General features: G+C 34.5%; 1 protein-coding gene across 2 annotated transcripts in view; it reads right to left on the bottom strand.

The window, feature by feature from the left end:
- Window positions 1-200: 200 nt before the first annotated feature.
- Window positions 201-16,574, bottom strand: part of GXYLT1 (glucoside xylosyltransferase 1) — a 43,473-nt gene continuing 27,099 nt past the window's right edge. For both annotated transcript variants that reach the window (XM_027657514.1, XM_027657507.1), the window contains exons 3-8: window positions 13,840-14,014; window positions 12,749-12,874; window positions 11,654-11,905; window positions 5,115-5,238; window positions 4,621-4,793; window positions 201-2,740 (exon numbers count right to left, since the gene is read on the bottom strand). In XM_027657514.1, the coding sequence (XP_027513315.1) occupies window positions 2,579-2,740; window positions 4,621-4,793; window positions 5,115-5,238; window positions 11,654-11,905; window positions 12,749-12,874; window positions 13,840-14,014 (1,012 nt within the window). In that variant the 3' untranslated portion in view covers window positions 201-2,578. The remainder of the gene's footprint in view (window positions 2,741-4,620; window positions 4,794-5,114; window positions 5,239-11,653; window positions 11,906-12,748; window positions 12,875-13,839; window positions 14,015-16,574) is intronic.

Raw genomic sequence — 16,574 nt, 5'->3', positions numbered from 1 at the left:
GTGGGGGGTCATACTGAGGGCTTATTTTCCTCCTCCTTCCTCTCTCTCAGGTTCTCGTTTTGTTGGCCACCTCTTGGTAATAAATATTGTTCTTGTTGAGCTTTACACGGTGTATGGTTTCAGTTTCAGCATCCTCCCTGCTACACTCTTACAGAAGAATCCACTTCCTCTAATAAAATAAAAGTCTTACATTCACATTATAGTTCTCTGAAACTTATTTTAACACATAAAATTACTGGAGCAGTTCCAAATACCATTCATTCACAAAGTAGTGAAGTGGGCAGGGAAGCTATGATAATTATCATAATCACCTTAGATACCACAGGAGAGAATGTTAAAAAATAACTATTCAAAATTGGTAATTTATTAGGAAAAAATGGGACAAAGAGTCTACACATTCATTTAAATTATACATGAGCATTCCATTTAATTGAGTAAAAAAAAATCATACTATGAGTAAATTGATATTGTTAAACCTGTCTGATAGTTAAAAATCTTTAAATCTGAAAAAGAAAACTCAAGACTTCTAAGAAGTGGAAATATCTATGTCTATGCTTTTGGAGACACCTTTATAAACCAGGTAGAGGAAACTGGAGTCTAGTGTTTTCCTACAGATAAGCTAAAGAAGTAGCTTACCCCTTAGTTTCATCTAATTTAATCTGTCACAAATACCATCACAGCCATAAATGTGAGTAAATAAGCAGTGTTTCATTGTAATTTTCACTCAAAAAAGAGAGTCAAATAATGCAGCATATATGTCTGCAAAGACAAACAAAAAACAACTCAAAGATTTTTTTTTTTAAATAAAAGCACACAGTACAAGTAAAAAAGAAAGCTGAAGACGAATTGATAAAAAAATCAGTGTTTATGTAAAAAAATAATGCACTGCATACTGTAAAATCAGTCAGTCACAGTATTCACCTTCACACAGATTTCTCCATTTTCAGTCTTCAAAAGGTTACACAGCAAGGAAAAGAGATCTATATGCAAGGCAGACTGCTTCCTAATTTTCATCCCAGAAATTTACACCCTGAGCCCGCAGGGAGATTAGAAACAGAATATAAACTCTGCTTACAGTGTAGTGCGTTTTTGTACTGCTAAAGCATTTGCTCAACTGACATGAATCTGGAAATCAGAGGCAGCCTACTTTTGACATGGAAACAGTTAAAAAAAAAATCAAGCTTCTAAAATGGGGTTGGGATGAAGGTGCAAGTCAGTGAGCGGATCCTCCATATTCAACACACAGGAACTTTTCTGGAATCCAAAACCTCACTTTAGGAAAACTTCATCTCACTTAGACAGGTTATCTAAGTTCAAATATACTTTACAAATACATTTTATACCATGTAAGCTTAAATATTTTACTGTAACACTAGAGTTCTGCCTTTTTCTTCATCATTTTCTCTGGGAAAAAAGTTTGTATTGCATAAACAGTACTTCTTTTTTCACTAAGACAGTTGAAGAAAGCCTAATCCTTACCTGTTGCAAATCACTATCACCCTATTGACAGTAATGCATTCATTGCATTGAGAGTCTGCCCCAAAGCTATTTTAAAGCCATGTTATTTAAAAATATATGGTAACAGGATATATTCTCTAAGAAACCTATCTACTACACAGTCTGATGAAGCATCAGAACTCTTACTACAGCTCTTCACTTTTAGGTCCTACATACTCTATAACAATCATCAGGTAATAATTCCTAGTATGGAAATACAACAGCAACAGATTTTCACTGTTGGGTTTTTCTTGGTTTCCCAAATGCCCTATTAAAGCTGCAAAACCATGAATTTTTTAAGAAGTATCATAAGACAAGCAACTTCAAACTGAATTTTTACTTAAAACCCTCTCAACTCTGCTCTACCTTTTAGAGCTAATGGTTCTACAACGTTCAAACAAATGCTTTTTAATATAAAGTCTCCGTATTTACCAATGGAGAAAACTAGTATCACATACTAGTTATCAGCTTCTCAAAAAATCCTATTTATAGCGTGCAGTTCACATCTGAGATAAACAAGATTGTCAAAACAGTACTTCAACATGTAAGAGATGAACATGTAAAGGCACATACAGATTGTCGATAATTACAACCCATTTTGTTGAAAACAGAGTATTTTCTGCACTTGTAAACAACTTTGTTTACATAAAGGCTCGCACCTTTAAAGTGAGGTTAGTGCTGCTGACTCAGTTATTGCTACATTCACAGTTTTAACATAATTTTAGACAATATATGAGGTACACTCTCAAACAGAGCCATCTTCATTTCTTCCTTTTTTGTTTGATCATTAGATAACTGAATTATGGTCAGACTGAAAGCACTGACCATAGAAGTCAGTAACACCCAAATCATCAGAACCAAGATAAACATTAGCAGTGATTAAACTTCAAAAGAGCAAAAAGTCACCTCTGCAGAAAAAAGTTCCTGTTCTTCATTACGTGAATATTTTCTTCATTTTTATGTATGCTAGTAAACTTCTGTCTGGGCACATTAAGAGCCCATTCAAGCTGTATTAAAATTCTTGCATCTTTTGACCAGTATATTACTTCAGTCTCTTGATATAACAGCTAGGAGTCAAAAGTCACCTTCCCTTTGATCTTCTGGCATACAAGTCTTTTATGCTTTTTGTTAGTTGTTTTATGAATACTTTGTAAACTCTTCCACAGTATGTATGCATGGTTTTCTGTAATTCCAGTTCTAGGGGCTGCAGCAGTGAATGAACCAGATCATCTCCAAATGAATACTGTAAAGAGGTTAAGAAAAGAAAATTTAAGGTCAATATGGAAAATTGTCATTATTCAGAGGATTAGAGTTTTATAAAAATGTTTCTGAGCATCATATTTGCTTTCTATAGGTTTATTAAATGTTTTCAAGCATTCAGAGTGCTTCTGAATGTAATAACTGAAAAACACCTCCAAAGTACAGAAATATTCTCTAGTGCTTTCCATAAGCATAACATGGAAGACTTACTATTTTTAAATGTAAGCAAATGAACATATTCAGACAGTCAAGGAAGAAATTTAAAATTACCTTTCAAATTAAAAATTTACAGATCTAAAATGATTTCTGGTTACTTTTCTGGTTCTATGGTAACTTTCTCAAATGGCTTATAACCTTTAAGTAACATAATTCTTATCAAATTATAATGAAAGCAATATGAAAAGTGATAGACCTGAAGTTTCATTAAACTGAATGATAGTCAAACACATACTATATTTAACATAGGCATGAAATAAAGTAGTCATTAATTCAACAGTGCTATATTTTTATAAACAAATGATAAGTTAAAACAGCATATTGAAGTAACATAATTTTGTTCATCATATTACCATTAAATCAGCAGTGTTTTACATACTTTCTCTGACATGTTCATATACCAAATGGGATCATATATAACAGGAAATAATTTTTTCTTCTGTTTTTGACAATACTCAAAGGAAACAAAGAAAACATATTTTTATGGAAACACAATCACTTTCCCTACAATGTATTCTCAGATCCCCAGAAGTACTTTTCTTCATTTTTATATCTATATGACAACATGTAATAAAGCAACATTAAAATATACTATTGACTTTTGTAGGTTATACACACACAATAGCCTGCTACATTAAAATGTGCATCAGTGCTAAATTTTATGGCTCTTCAGTGAGTATACTGATGCAGCGATAAATAGTTTATTAGATTACTTATTTGCAGAATGAAAAGACGTCACTGTGCTTAGTATTTAGAAGAACAACAACATATTAATACACTGATTCTCTAGAAAAGGTCAAACACAGTATATAAAAAGTTTTTTACAATCCAAATCTAGACACGAGTATTAAAATGTTGCAATAAATACTTAAGAACTTTGGGAATATGAGGTTTTTCCTGCATTTTAAAATATCCAGAAAAATAAAGCTTCTGGTGATGGCTTGTTCAGCCTCGAGAAAAGGAGGCTGGGGAGAGACCTCATCACAGTTTACATGTTCCTCACAAGAGGAAGAGGGGGAGCAGACACTGATCTCTTCTCTGTAGTGACCAGGGACAGGACCTGAGGGAACGGTCTGAAGTTCTATCAGGAAAGGTTTGGGTTGAGTATTAGGAAAAGGTTCTTCACCCAGAGAGTGGTTGGGCACTGGAACAGGCTCCCCAGGGAAGTGGTCACAGCACCAAGCCTGTATGAGTTAAAGAAGCATTTGGACAGTGCTCTCAGGCACATGGTGTGACTCTTGAGAATGATCCTATGCAGATCCAGGAGTTGGACTTCAATGATCCTTGTGGGTCCCTTCCAGTTCAGATATTCTATGATCTTCAAATGCTCATGTAAAAAGTTTACCAGACGATTCATTAAATGAATGAGAATACAGCCTTTTAAATAAGCATTGACAACTACGGGCAATGTTTTAGAATCCTAACTTAAACATAGTCTGCACTATGTTTCCAAAGATGCTCATCACAACAGGAATATACTGGAACTTCATCCAAATAATAAAGAAGAAACCAATGAAACACATAAAGTTGCTTAAAAGAGAAAAAAATTACTTTGTTGCACTTAAGGTGAGTATCAAACAAAATACATGTAGCACTGCAGATAAAAATACCTTAAAAAATAATAAGTACAATGCTGAAAATACTTACATTTTTTATTGCTTCATAGACAGCCCTAAAAGTTGGTTGTTTATCATCGTGGTACACACCTCTGTTTCCATGAAGAATAAATATACCTTCTTCTTCAGCTGCCTTACAATTGCTTCCATAGATGCAGTGGTCAGGTCGATAATTCCATTGGCAAGGAAAGACATAAAGACTTTCTGTGTGGAAAAATGAGAGCTCTGGATTAAGTATCAAAATTGTCTCAGGAAATATACTAATCTCTTTTTTTTCTTAAGGCTGCTTCATAGATTTCTGTACAGTTGTTTTGAAATCTAACAGTTCATTGCACTCTAACAAGCTCCAGTGTTGTGTCTCAACATAAACTCTAGAAGTAAACACTTTCAGAGAACAAAAGGAGCACATAGTCCCTTGAATGCTTTCACAGAAAAGTCTGCTAAAAAGAGTATTTTCCTAGATTTTTTAACATCATGGAAAAGATCAGCTTTCTACTGTTAGACTTAAAATCAGTGTGGATTTACCTGGATTGTGAAAAAACATAATGTTCAATAGATCCTGATCACCCCATGTTATGTTCAACTTGTATTTCTTCAGTAGTGGCATAAGAATTTCTCCCCACTGTAACCGGACTGGTGTCATATCATTCTATGAAGCAGAAGACAAAACAACACATATTCAGGAAAATTATACCTATAATATATAAGGAAATGCCTTACACAATCGTAGTAATTTGCATTTCAAAGTTACAATTCAAATGTATAGATGATTTCTTCCTTTTAAACCAACAAACCCATCTAAGGAAAATAGTTATGGACACTTCCAATATGCTTTATTTCTCAATTATTAACTTAGAAGGAAAATTTGATGCATCTCCTACTTCTATTACATTAGATTTTTGTCTTCAAGATTTTCTTCAAACATCTTAAGCCAAGAGTTCTCAGAAATGGCAAGGGTTTTTTATGCAGCAGTAGGATCTAACACCAAAACTTAATCAAGTGATGCAGCAAGTAGATGGGGAGTATTTAAATATCCACACTTCATGCACTTTCTCTCTTCATCACAGAGTGATAAATATCTCCAAAAATTTAAACCAGTTCAATATAAAATTAATTCTTAAATAGTTCCAAACATAGAGACAACAAATACAGGTTACAACATAGTGCACAAAAATACAAAGATCCTTCAAAGGTTTTCAAAAGAATTTTCATCCAGTTGAACTAATTTTTTTGGTTACTAAACTTGAACTTCCCCAGCAAAGGCATAACTTTTCACTAGTAAAAGTCAGTAAGATATTAAACCAACAGCTGTTAGTAAATGCCAAATTTCTTGATTTAGCAGAATCGCTTCAAATTGAAAGAAGTTCTTCTTCTAAGGTTCAGGTTACAGAGGTGCTACTTGGAGTAAACTGGTTTACTGTTTACTCTTTTGGCCATATTACCAAAGAGATTAAAATCTGCAGTTTAACCGGTTACATATTCCAAAGATAATTTCTTATCTTTACACCATGTTTAAGCTCAAATAGAACAGAAAAGGAACAAGGTTGCTCACTCTCTACCTTGTACTTCAGTTGTGAGAGTAAGATGGAATAATAAAAAGTCCCAGAGAAAATTCCTAACAAGTACAGAATTGTACCCTTGCTTCTTTTTAACAGGTTGCCAAAAAAAATATTAAATTAGAACTCCAGTATAGTTTGAGATTTGCATACAAGAATATCATATTAAGAGACAGATTACTAGGAGCAGAAGACTCAGTTTTTGAATTACAGTATCAAAGACTTTCTTCTCTGAGCTTTACACTGACAAACTACAAAGTGCACAAATCAGCAGTTCAGTTTTTATTCTCTCCTCAAATCATTTCAGCCATCGAATATGAAGGGCTTTTAGAACAGAAGACTAAAACAAGAAATACTATCAGATCTCAGACAAGAATTACTGAAAAAAAAAAAAAGATCTATAGTTTATATTGTGTAAGAAACCAAACAGAATATTACAGTCCCTTCTGTCCTAAAAAATTTATGACTATGATTGCCTGCAAGTATTCAATGAGAGCAGGTATAAGAAATGCATAAGAGAATTCTTCTCTAGTAAGAATTATCATTAGACTCAGTGAAATGTGATTAAACAAAATAAAACACAGGCTTAAGACCAAGCTAAAATCTTCCAAAAAGCAAATAAATTGGACTGAATCACAGTGCATAAAGATTATTCCCTCACCTGAACTTTGCCATCCATAGAATATTGACCGAAATATAACTTTAAGTTATTAAAGTCATTATTTAATATAATTTTCATTTCACTTGTAGAGTTTTAATAGCAGTATATCCCAAGAAGACGCAAAGCAGGAAACAATATATATCACATAGCCAGACATCTAGAAACAACACTACTTGACAAATAATGCAGTCAGATTTTAAGTACTGGAAATGTAATATTTCAGTAACCTTTGCATAAATAAAAAAGAGTTAAACATTAATTTATTAACAGTGATGTATAATGACATCAGCATAGGAGTCACAGAGCAAGAGAAACTACTGGAATAGTTATACGTTCTCCTTCTTTAAAATATTCTGTTGTAACTTGTGGTGAGGTTAAACAGCTTGAGAAGTAGAATGCTGATAGAACTGCTTTTCAGAAGTTTGTCAAGTAAATTTCAGAAACAATTCTATGATAATTTAAGGATTTTCAGAATATAAGCCTTCTCTCCAATATTCAGCAACAAGCAATGAATGTTAAAGAGATTTAAGAAAAAAACACACAACGGTGTTGGGGGCTTGTCTGATTTTCTAAGAACTTGTTCCTTTCCATGACGGCCTGCATCTCAGGAATAACAACAACTAACTTTCTTAATAAGTGTGATAAAAGTCATTGCTCTCTATTCATATTGCCTCACTGGTCTAGGACTTTTTATGTTAAAACACCATATCTGTGGTATTTGCTACATCTCTTCCAGTTTAAAAAAATAACTACATCTATACGTATACAAATACAAAAGAAGTTATCTACTACTATCTCTTCCATATCCTAAATACTCTTGTGTGTTTTACATTCCCATTTTATAACTGCTGCTTAGCAAAGACAACATGCAGGCACTAACCATCAGAAGCTCCATTATGGATTCTAGTCTCATGCCCAGTTATGCACTGTTTTATGACCACAGTATATTCAGTAACACATACATGCATGCATACGTATCTGTATAGATCAGAGAATACGCTGAGTTCGAAGGGACCCATAAGGATCTGAGTCCCACTCCTGGCCCTTCCCAAGAGTCACACCATGTGCCCCAGAGTATTGTCCAAATAAATGAATGCACACACCTGTGCGCACAGTGCATATATTTGTTCTGTGTATATACACAGAGACTTAAAACAACAAGACAGATAACATAGTCAGGACCAGGAGTAACAACTTCCATTAAGCACCACAGATAGCCAAATAGTTAGGATACTTGTCTAAAATGACTAAACCTGACAGTCCTAAGAAGATTGAGGCTTTAATAAGTAAGTGGATAAAAGACAATTTAATGCTGGAGCAACACATGGAACTACAGGTTTATTGCTACCCAGACAAACACTGTAACCTTTAGCTGAAGTCTCTGATTCTACTTTTTATTTATCCATCTTCTGGCTCCTCCTGACTTTTACAAATGAATGTGACAAAGAAGAAAGATGCTTAGAGGCCTCAAGCAGCTCAGTCTGTTATTCTGGGCTGAAAAAACTACAATAGACAAAGAACCCACAGTTTTAAATCCACAGCATTAGAGAAATATCCTGATTCAAGACTTCCACTGTTTAGATAAATGTTCTAGCCACTACAGTGTCATATAAAAAAGATCTAGAGACAGCTTTTAAAAGATACAAAAATTCCCAGACGTTATATACTCCTTGAAGAATTTGTTGAGCCTCCTGAATGAATATAAACAAATTCAGACATTCCTACAAAACAATGAAGCATTTTCTAGTTCTATTGTATTTGACTGGAATAGTTCACAGGACACAACATGGAACAGTTACCTGTAAGGTCCAAAAGCATCTGCAGTGTTGTTGGCAAGGGGTATTAGCCCCTACTCCTGAATTTAGGACAGACTCTACACCTACCCTCTCTCTTCCAAAGAGTTGAGATTAGTAGTTCCTTTGCTACTGTGTATAGACTCAACTACATTTCAAAGTTTTGCTGTGAGGTTGCAATTTTTCCTAATGACCAACCCTCCTTTTATTAAGCCATTCAAGGAACCTGAAGAAGAAAACAGTCTCTGCGAGTCTCCATGAACAGTAGAGCTTTTGTAATAAAGCTTGTGCACTTTTGGGGCCCTGTTACACTCTGCAAGCTTGTAGGACCACACTCTAGGTACTAAGGGAAAATAAACTAAATGGCTCCCCTGTTGAGTGCTCTCTAAAGCTCTCAATAATCAATATTGTATAACAACCTCATTTCCTCCTTAGTCATTACCCAGGCTGCACTATCTCACTATGATAGAGGAGGAGAATGATCAAGCACTATCACTCCTAAATTTCAGGTAACCTAGTAGGTCTCTTGATTAGACATCCCCAAACTGTTCTGGCTGGACTGAAAATGCTACCACAAGCCTGATACTACAGGACACTTTCCAATAAGTAAAAGGACTAAGGCAGCAGTATGGTCTAGAAATCATGAGGTAATCTCCTCTCAGAGGTAATTCTGAGCCTATTTTACTTTTTACAATCAAGCAAAAGTGAAAGAATATTTCCTTAGGTGTACCACTAGTCCTAAATGTTTGAGGAACAGCCACAGTGCACACAAAAGCACTCCTGGACAAATATGAGATTCAGAAGACATATGAAAGCAAGGAACAGAAGTACATATGCATCACACGCGGAAGCAGAAGTCTAAGTTTGAAGTGACAGTAACGCTCTAGAAAGGATGCCAAAGAATATGACTATTATGAGCAGAAAATGATGCATTTCTAACATTTAAAACAACTGAGCATGGGAATGGGTTAATTGTCTTTTTTATTATTTTTGTTAACTAAATTCATCAAAAAGGGCTTTGAATCATGTGCTTTGCTATTAGGAAGCTTTGCTTTGTTCCTACCTCCCTTTCTCAAGTGTTGTTTCATAATTCTGAATATTTAATGTAGTAGCACTGGGTAGCTAACTCCAGTCTCAGTTCCTTTCCCCTAATTGTATGATTGCTTAGCCTGCAACTCATCAAGCAGACTTGTTTTTAGTACAGTACATACCGAACAATCTGAGCATTAAGATGGATGTTTTCAGAACAATTCAAGAATTGTTTTTGTTCTGATTCCCCAAAAGAGTTATGACACACTATCTTCCTCACTACAGAAAGAAGTTCAGTGGCCCACTTAGCCAGAAACTGTCCATCATGTTAGGTATACTGAAGTTTGCCAGCAAGATCATGAGAAAAGCATACGGATGTATGCCTTGCCTTACTATGAGGTCTTATAAATCAGATACTCACTCCTGTAATAAAGAGTAATTATAAAAAATTCACTTCCTCCAAGGTTGGTTTTCATTGAACAGTCTGACATGTTTCATTGCATAATAAATACACATGGCAATACCAGGAATACGTAGCAGATATTTTTAGGACTTGGAAAATATTCCAGCCCTCTAGAGCCAAGGGAAAGTGGCAATGTTCCATTTTGAATTTCAAAATACTCATTAATTATTTCACCTACATAAATCTGTATATATAAACCTAAATTTGAAGAAAACACCAGTTTTAGGTGTTAAGGAGAAAGGACTTCATATTATTCTCTAGAAAACAACAGTTAATTTTATTGACAATTTTATTAGCCTATATAATACGCACACTTTTGAAAATTTTAACCCAAATTTTAGTAAAGACGCATCAAGTTTCCAATGAATTGATAATCTAAGACGTACTGAGAAGCCCAACTAGAATTCTGGTACAGTATGAATAAAAGACCAACTTTTTTTTTTAGTGTAGTAAACACTACAATAATTCACTACACAGAACTGCATTGTCAGAGGTTAAGATACACGCAGTTTTCAGTCCCATGTTTTTCTCATTATACTTTTCAGTATTTTCATTTCTCCATATGCTATAATCAGTAAAACAAACAAACAGAGTAGACAATGCAAGATTTCACTGATGACATATACAGAGAAGTTTTCTTCTTGGAGAAAATACAGCTATATACTATAGCTACTATAACTTTCTACTTTAACTGCAACTGAGATAACTCATTCCCCATTTTTCTTAAATTCTCTGAATTTTCCTAACAAAAATACATAGCAAGATTTTGAAGATGAAAGCTGTTTATTAAATTGAAAACAGGGGAGAAGTAATGTCTATTGGAAGTTTATATTGTCCCTCTTACGGATGCACTTCCAAAAGTTTTTGACTGCATGACTATTTTTCCCTAATCAAACTTCTCTTAAGCAGAAATGCACTGTTCCCCTAAGCATAATCACACAGCACTGTTTTTGTCCTTGTGTTTCAAGTATGTAAGAAAAAAACTTCCCATTTGAGAAGCAACGTCCATTTCTACTGCTGTGTGCACTGCTTTCATGCATGTAGTAGTAAATACCATCATGATGAACTAAATTGTCTACAAAACTATGACTTCATAGTAAATAAAAAGATACTTAGGGTGATAACCACCTGGTTACAATGTAAAAGATCAAAATTTGGAAACCTTCGTTTTAAACACCTTACTAAATGTTTTAGCACCACCTCCTGGTCATACAACTACACATGGTACAAGTTTATTTTAACTTTTTTCTGGGATTGCTACACTGAATTAAAAATGCTGGCATATCTACTGGTAAATGTAATTTAGAGCAAATTCTACCAAGTCAAGGATCTCTCAGAACTAAGAAAAATTAAAACAATCAAGCACACTTGACATTCAAGAACTCCAAGTCTTACAGTGAATGACATTTAAAAAATAGTTATATTCTATTTTAAACAGCGTACTTTGAGAAAATTATTACAATTACAGGAAAAAGATTTTGAAAAATACACATGAATTTGAAACAGGATTAGAATTAAAATACTTAAGTCCACAGAAAATGCAATAAAGTCAACACACATACCTTGAAATATTTTCTTCTAATACGTGTCATATTCATTAACATGACTCCAGAATTAATTCCAGTTACTCCATAATAGGGATGTCTAGCAAAGCGATTATACCACCCAATACGAGGCTCTTCGTGTTCTGGTGCCATTGCAGCAATCTGTGTGGAGTTGAACTTTCCCAGAAAAGACCAAATATCATCAACAGGCCTCAAAAACAGGATGTCGGTATCAACATACAGTAGTGAATCCACATTTTTGAGGATTAACTGTGAGAAAAAGAAATTTAAACCCAAACCTTTTAGTTTTATTGAACTTCTCTTCATAAAACAGAAGTTGCTGCCATTACACAATAAAGCTTAACACATTTTTGCCATATGCAAATAAACTCATTTTAGGCTGACAGTTTGCAGTCAATGAATTTGCCATCACTCCTCTCATTTTAAAGAATTTTTGTAAAGGAAACAGAGGTTTTATACAGAATAGTAACGCAAAGGCACTCAGTCTACATTTTATATGCCAGGGCTCCTCAGGAGTAGGTTTGCAGGCCAGGTGAAACATTACTCTAACAGGAGCTCCTATCTTGCTCCTGTTCCCTTGCTTTCCCATGCAGATAATCAAAAAAGGGAGAGATGTAAAAGCCCCAGAAGAGACAGTTGCTACTGCTCTAATTCATCAAACCTGAAGAATGATTTCTGAAGTGTCTTAGACGAGCAAAATAAAAAAAGGCTGCACAAAACACTGGCAACAATAGCCCATTTCTTGTTTCATTTTCTCTAACACTTCTCAGACCCACTGCATGCAGGAAACTTTCCAAACAAATGAGCAGATGAGGTGTGATAAATCCTTCTTACCTCTGAGAGGATGACATGACCTATATCTCTCTCTGAGGATACTGTGCCATAATGCAGCAAGTGAGAAAAGGACTTTTATTCCACAGGGTATTAGTGCCACAGAAGGTGGTTAAATTCACAGGATTTTTTAGGATGTCATAAAAGTAACTTTCAGGAGTAGTAGTAGTCCTTCATTTTAAACCAAGCAGATATCAGATTAACAAGGACAGCTTGATCCTTCACAAACAGACTTCATTGTCCTATTACAGAGTAACTTACTGGTAAAAATAGCCTTTGTGAAGCACATGGTTTAAACAATTTCTTCCATTCTGCTGCACTCTCAGTTGGAAATGTTATTGGATATAACGTGTAATTAACTTTTCCTTCATAGGGGAATTTGTCAAGCTATATGAAAAGAAGAAATCACAGAAATTACTTCAGTTCAATTCTATTACAAAAAATAAATCAATCCCTCATTCAAATTCATAATTGAACACAACTACATCTCTTTTTCATAACAGAAATGCTTCTTGAACTACAAAAATCTGTCAGCTAATCAAAATAATCGAAAAAAAAGGGCACCTGCAGGCCACTATGAAGAAAACACATCATATCACATCATATGCAAAAGGAAGAGGAAGTAAAACAAATTAGCATTTACAAAAAGTAAGTACATTAAATAAAACTCCTCCCCTCAGCTAGTTTCCACAGGAGAAATAACAGGAAGTCTTTCTAAATTTAAAATAACTTACTCCATTTTTGCCAGTTACTGTTCGCATAACATTAGCATATACACATAAGCATGTATAACATATTCATGTCACAGTTAATATGACATTTTAAGCACAAAAATAATAAAACCTTCCACAGTTATATCCTAGTTAGCTTCTAAAACTGTTACTACAGTCATAATGTTATATTTATTAACTACAATTTACTAAAATCAGACATAACCATATCTACCATTTTCAAAAACTGGTTTTCAGTTTGTCTCAACAATTCAAGGTTGACTCATGCTGTAAGCAGAGGGACAAAAAAGGACAGACCTCTAATATTTTCTTGTAAAGCTAACTTTAATTAAGCTCACACAAGATAACAGATAACTGGTTTGCATTCAGAACATAGGTTTGTATTTAACAGATTTAAGGTGACAAATCAGGAAGATTTGGTCTATCTCTAGGAGGAACGTTGATATCAGCAACTGGCACTCTTCCACAGGAAAAAAACCTCAAAAATCTCCATTCAACATTACAAATGTCTTATCTTATGTCTAGACCACTGCATTTCTGTCACTGTATCAAGTAGAGAAATTGCAATATATTACTCAAATTGTGCTACAAATTGATTGAATTCATTCTTCAAATACTTACTATGTCTTTGAAACGCTCATGTAATTGGTCCTCAGCAAAAATATGAAAGTGGAGAGGTCTGATGCTGAAAATAATGGCTGATCTCAACATAGTAACAGTTTCCTCCAGTCTTTCACCACAGGCCACCACTGCTAGATGCATTTTCTCAGAAGGATGTGTTTTCATATAATCATATCTGATACAAAAATATTTTTTCATTTGACATTATTTCTAGCACACGCTTAAAGAAAAGCACTATTATTTACTGCAGGAAGTAACTTAACAAAATACCCTTTATCATACTTAAACCAGTAAAATATAACTCAAACAGAACATGCAAACTTCAGCATTATGCCTCATATAGATTACGTTAACCATTCTCATATTCACTCCCACTATTCCAGCCTACAATGGAAAAACCAGGCATAGAAGAGCTATACAGAAAATACACAAACATTTACTTTCTTAGTAACCTTACTATCCATTAATAGCAGGGAATTTCATCAAAATAGCTATTTCAAAGGAAAGACTACATGAAGTTACATTGAAATGTGTAAGGGTGATAGCACATTCAGTCTATACATGAGTTAATTTTTTTCCCTTTCCCTGGGATAAAAATGACAAATACAGCAGAGTTAAACTCAACAGCAGAAGTGAGATAACCTCTACTTTCAGGAAGTTCTGTTAAGAACATTTTTGACTGATCTAGGCGTTTTATCCATTTTCTGCTCCAGTAAGTCCTTCTTTGCCAAACCCATGCTTCAGCACTTCATCTAAGCACTGACAAAACACAAAAAGTTTTCTCCTATACTTCAATCTTGCAGGAGTATAACTTGGGTTGGAAGAGGCAGCAGACTAATAGCTCAGATGGCTTTGTATTGTGGAATGCCCTCGTGCTCCCAGTGGTTCTGGAAAATCCCTTGGGTACACTGACCACATGCACTGTCCATGTCCTTGAGGCGAAACCACTGCAAGGTGTGGGGACTGGGAAATCCTTTACTCCTGAAGATACCTGTGCAACAGTTATGGTGCGAAGTGCTTGGAATGTCTTTTACAATGTACATTTTGAAGTTATTTCATACAAGCTATTTAATACAATAGGCTAAAATTATCATCAGGTAAATATCATTAACTAAACCTAAAACCATATTCTCCTGGATTTCATATATTTAATTAGTCAGAAAAGCTTCCAAAGATTTTAAACATACATCAACTCAAAGGCCATCTTCAAAACAATATGCATTGAGCTCTTTGCACAGACTATGGGAAGAAGAGGGCTAATAGAAAACTAAGAGTATCTGAAGGTTTAAATTACAAGTTTAAAGCCAAATTATGCAGACAAAACCAATACTGAAGTTAGAAAATGCTTTCCTAAACTAGTAACAATAGAGAAATGCTTGACAAACCACCCATTCTTAGAAACTTGTCAGACAGAGATGTTTCAAAACAGAAATTAACAGATGTGACTCTTAGCACAATCTCCATCCAATTTATGTAACTGTGTACATATAAGTTTTCCTTTACATACAATAGATAGTATGTAAATATGCCTTTTTTTCTTTAAGGCATAGAAGATCAATACACGTTATTTTCAGTTACATGAGGCAAAATATAGGCAAAGTTATCACTGTAAAACTGCTGAATTTTAGTGCCATAAATAATTGCTACATTTAAAAAACATTCTGAGGTTTGAAAGAATTTAATGCTATGGAACAAAACAAAATACAGTATTCCCGGGATTTAAGATTAATAAAATTTGAACTAAAACATGCAGCCAGTCTTCAGTCAAGGTTTGGGGTATTATTAAAAATCCCATGGATGAAAGACCTCATAGGTCAGATTCAGATCGAAAACAGGGGACATAAATGAAGATGCTAACATATGAGACTGTGTCCCAAGTCTCATTAAAGTCAACAGAGATCTAGTGAGCAGGTTATGGAGTATAGACAGTAATTCATCTTACTTCAAAGTAAACACCTAAGGCTTGAATCAATTTTTAACATAGGTGTAGTGCCATTTAATAAGCTCTAGAATATTGCACCTGGTCTCCAGGTGCCATTCCAAAAGGACTGGGTGTTTCAAAGATGATATTGTATCTATTAGTCCTAATGAGATTTCTAGGATACCCAAATGCTCCTCGATTAACACTAACCATTTACTTCTCAGCAACCAAATGGCTAGTCACCTGGATCACCCTCTATGCTCTTTCAATTCTAATGACTGTTTACTTGACATAGACACCAATATGCAGACATCTATATTCAGGTGGTTTAATCTGCAGACTGAAACCTTTTGTAAGTCTTGCAGCAAAATCTGAAAAATTAGTTTAGATTAACACACACACAAAACATCCTGAAATGTAACCAAGGCATGTCCATTCAGACTTTTATACATAAAACTAATTTAAACATTACACCATGTAGTAAGTAGTAATGTAAAAAACACAATGCAAGCTGAATATGATGAGGGCAGTTGAAAGCCACAAGGAAGTACACTGCTACAGTGTGAACAAGCTGCAAGCAGCAGATTAGCCTCATCACTAATCCACTGACAAGGGAATTACAATAATTAAGCCCTGAAGTCATGAAAGCCTACAGTGATATTACAAGGTCATGTTATAAATAAGGGCAAAATGAACACAAACTGCACAGCTGCAAGCCAAGTTCCTGAACCACATGTAACACATGGCTTTCCACGAATAAGGTATGGCAAAGATTATGCCAAAGCAATTCTAAAATGTACTGAGATTGAAAGAC

The sequence above is a fragment of the Corapipo altera genome, unplaced genomic scaffold (genome assembly GCF_003945725.1).
Source record: "Corapipo altera isolate COAL_440 unplaced genomic scaffold, ASM394572v1 1, whole genome shotgun sequence".
Lineage (NCBI taxonomy): Eukaryota > Metazoa > Chordata > Aves > Passeriformes > Pipridae > Corapipo > Corapipo altera.
This window is presented reverse-complemented; position numbering and strand designations above follow the sequence as displayed.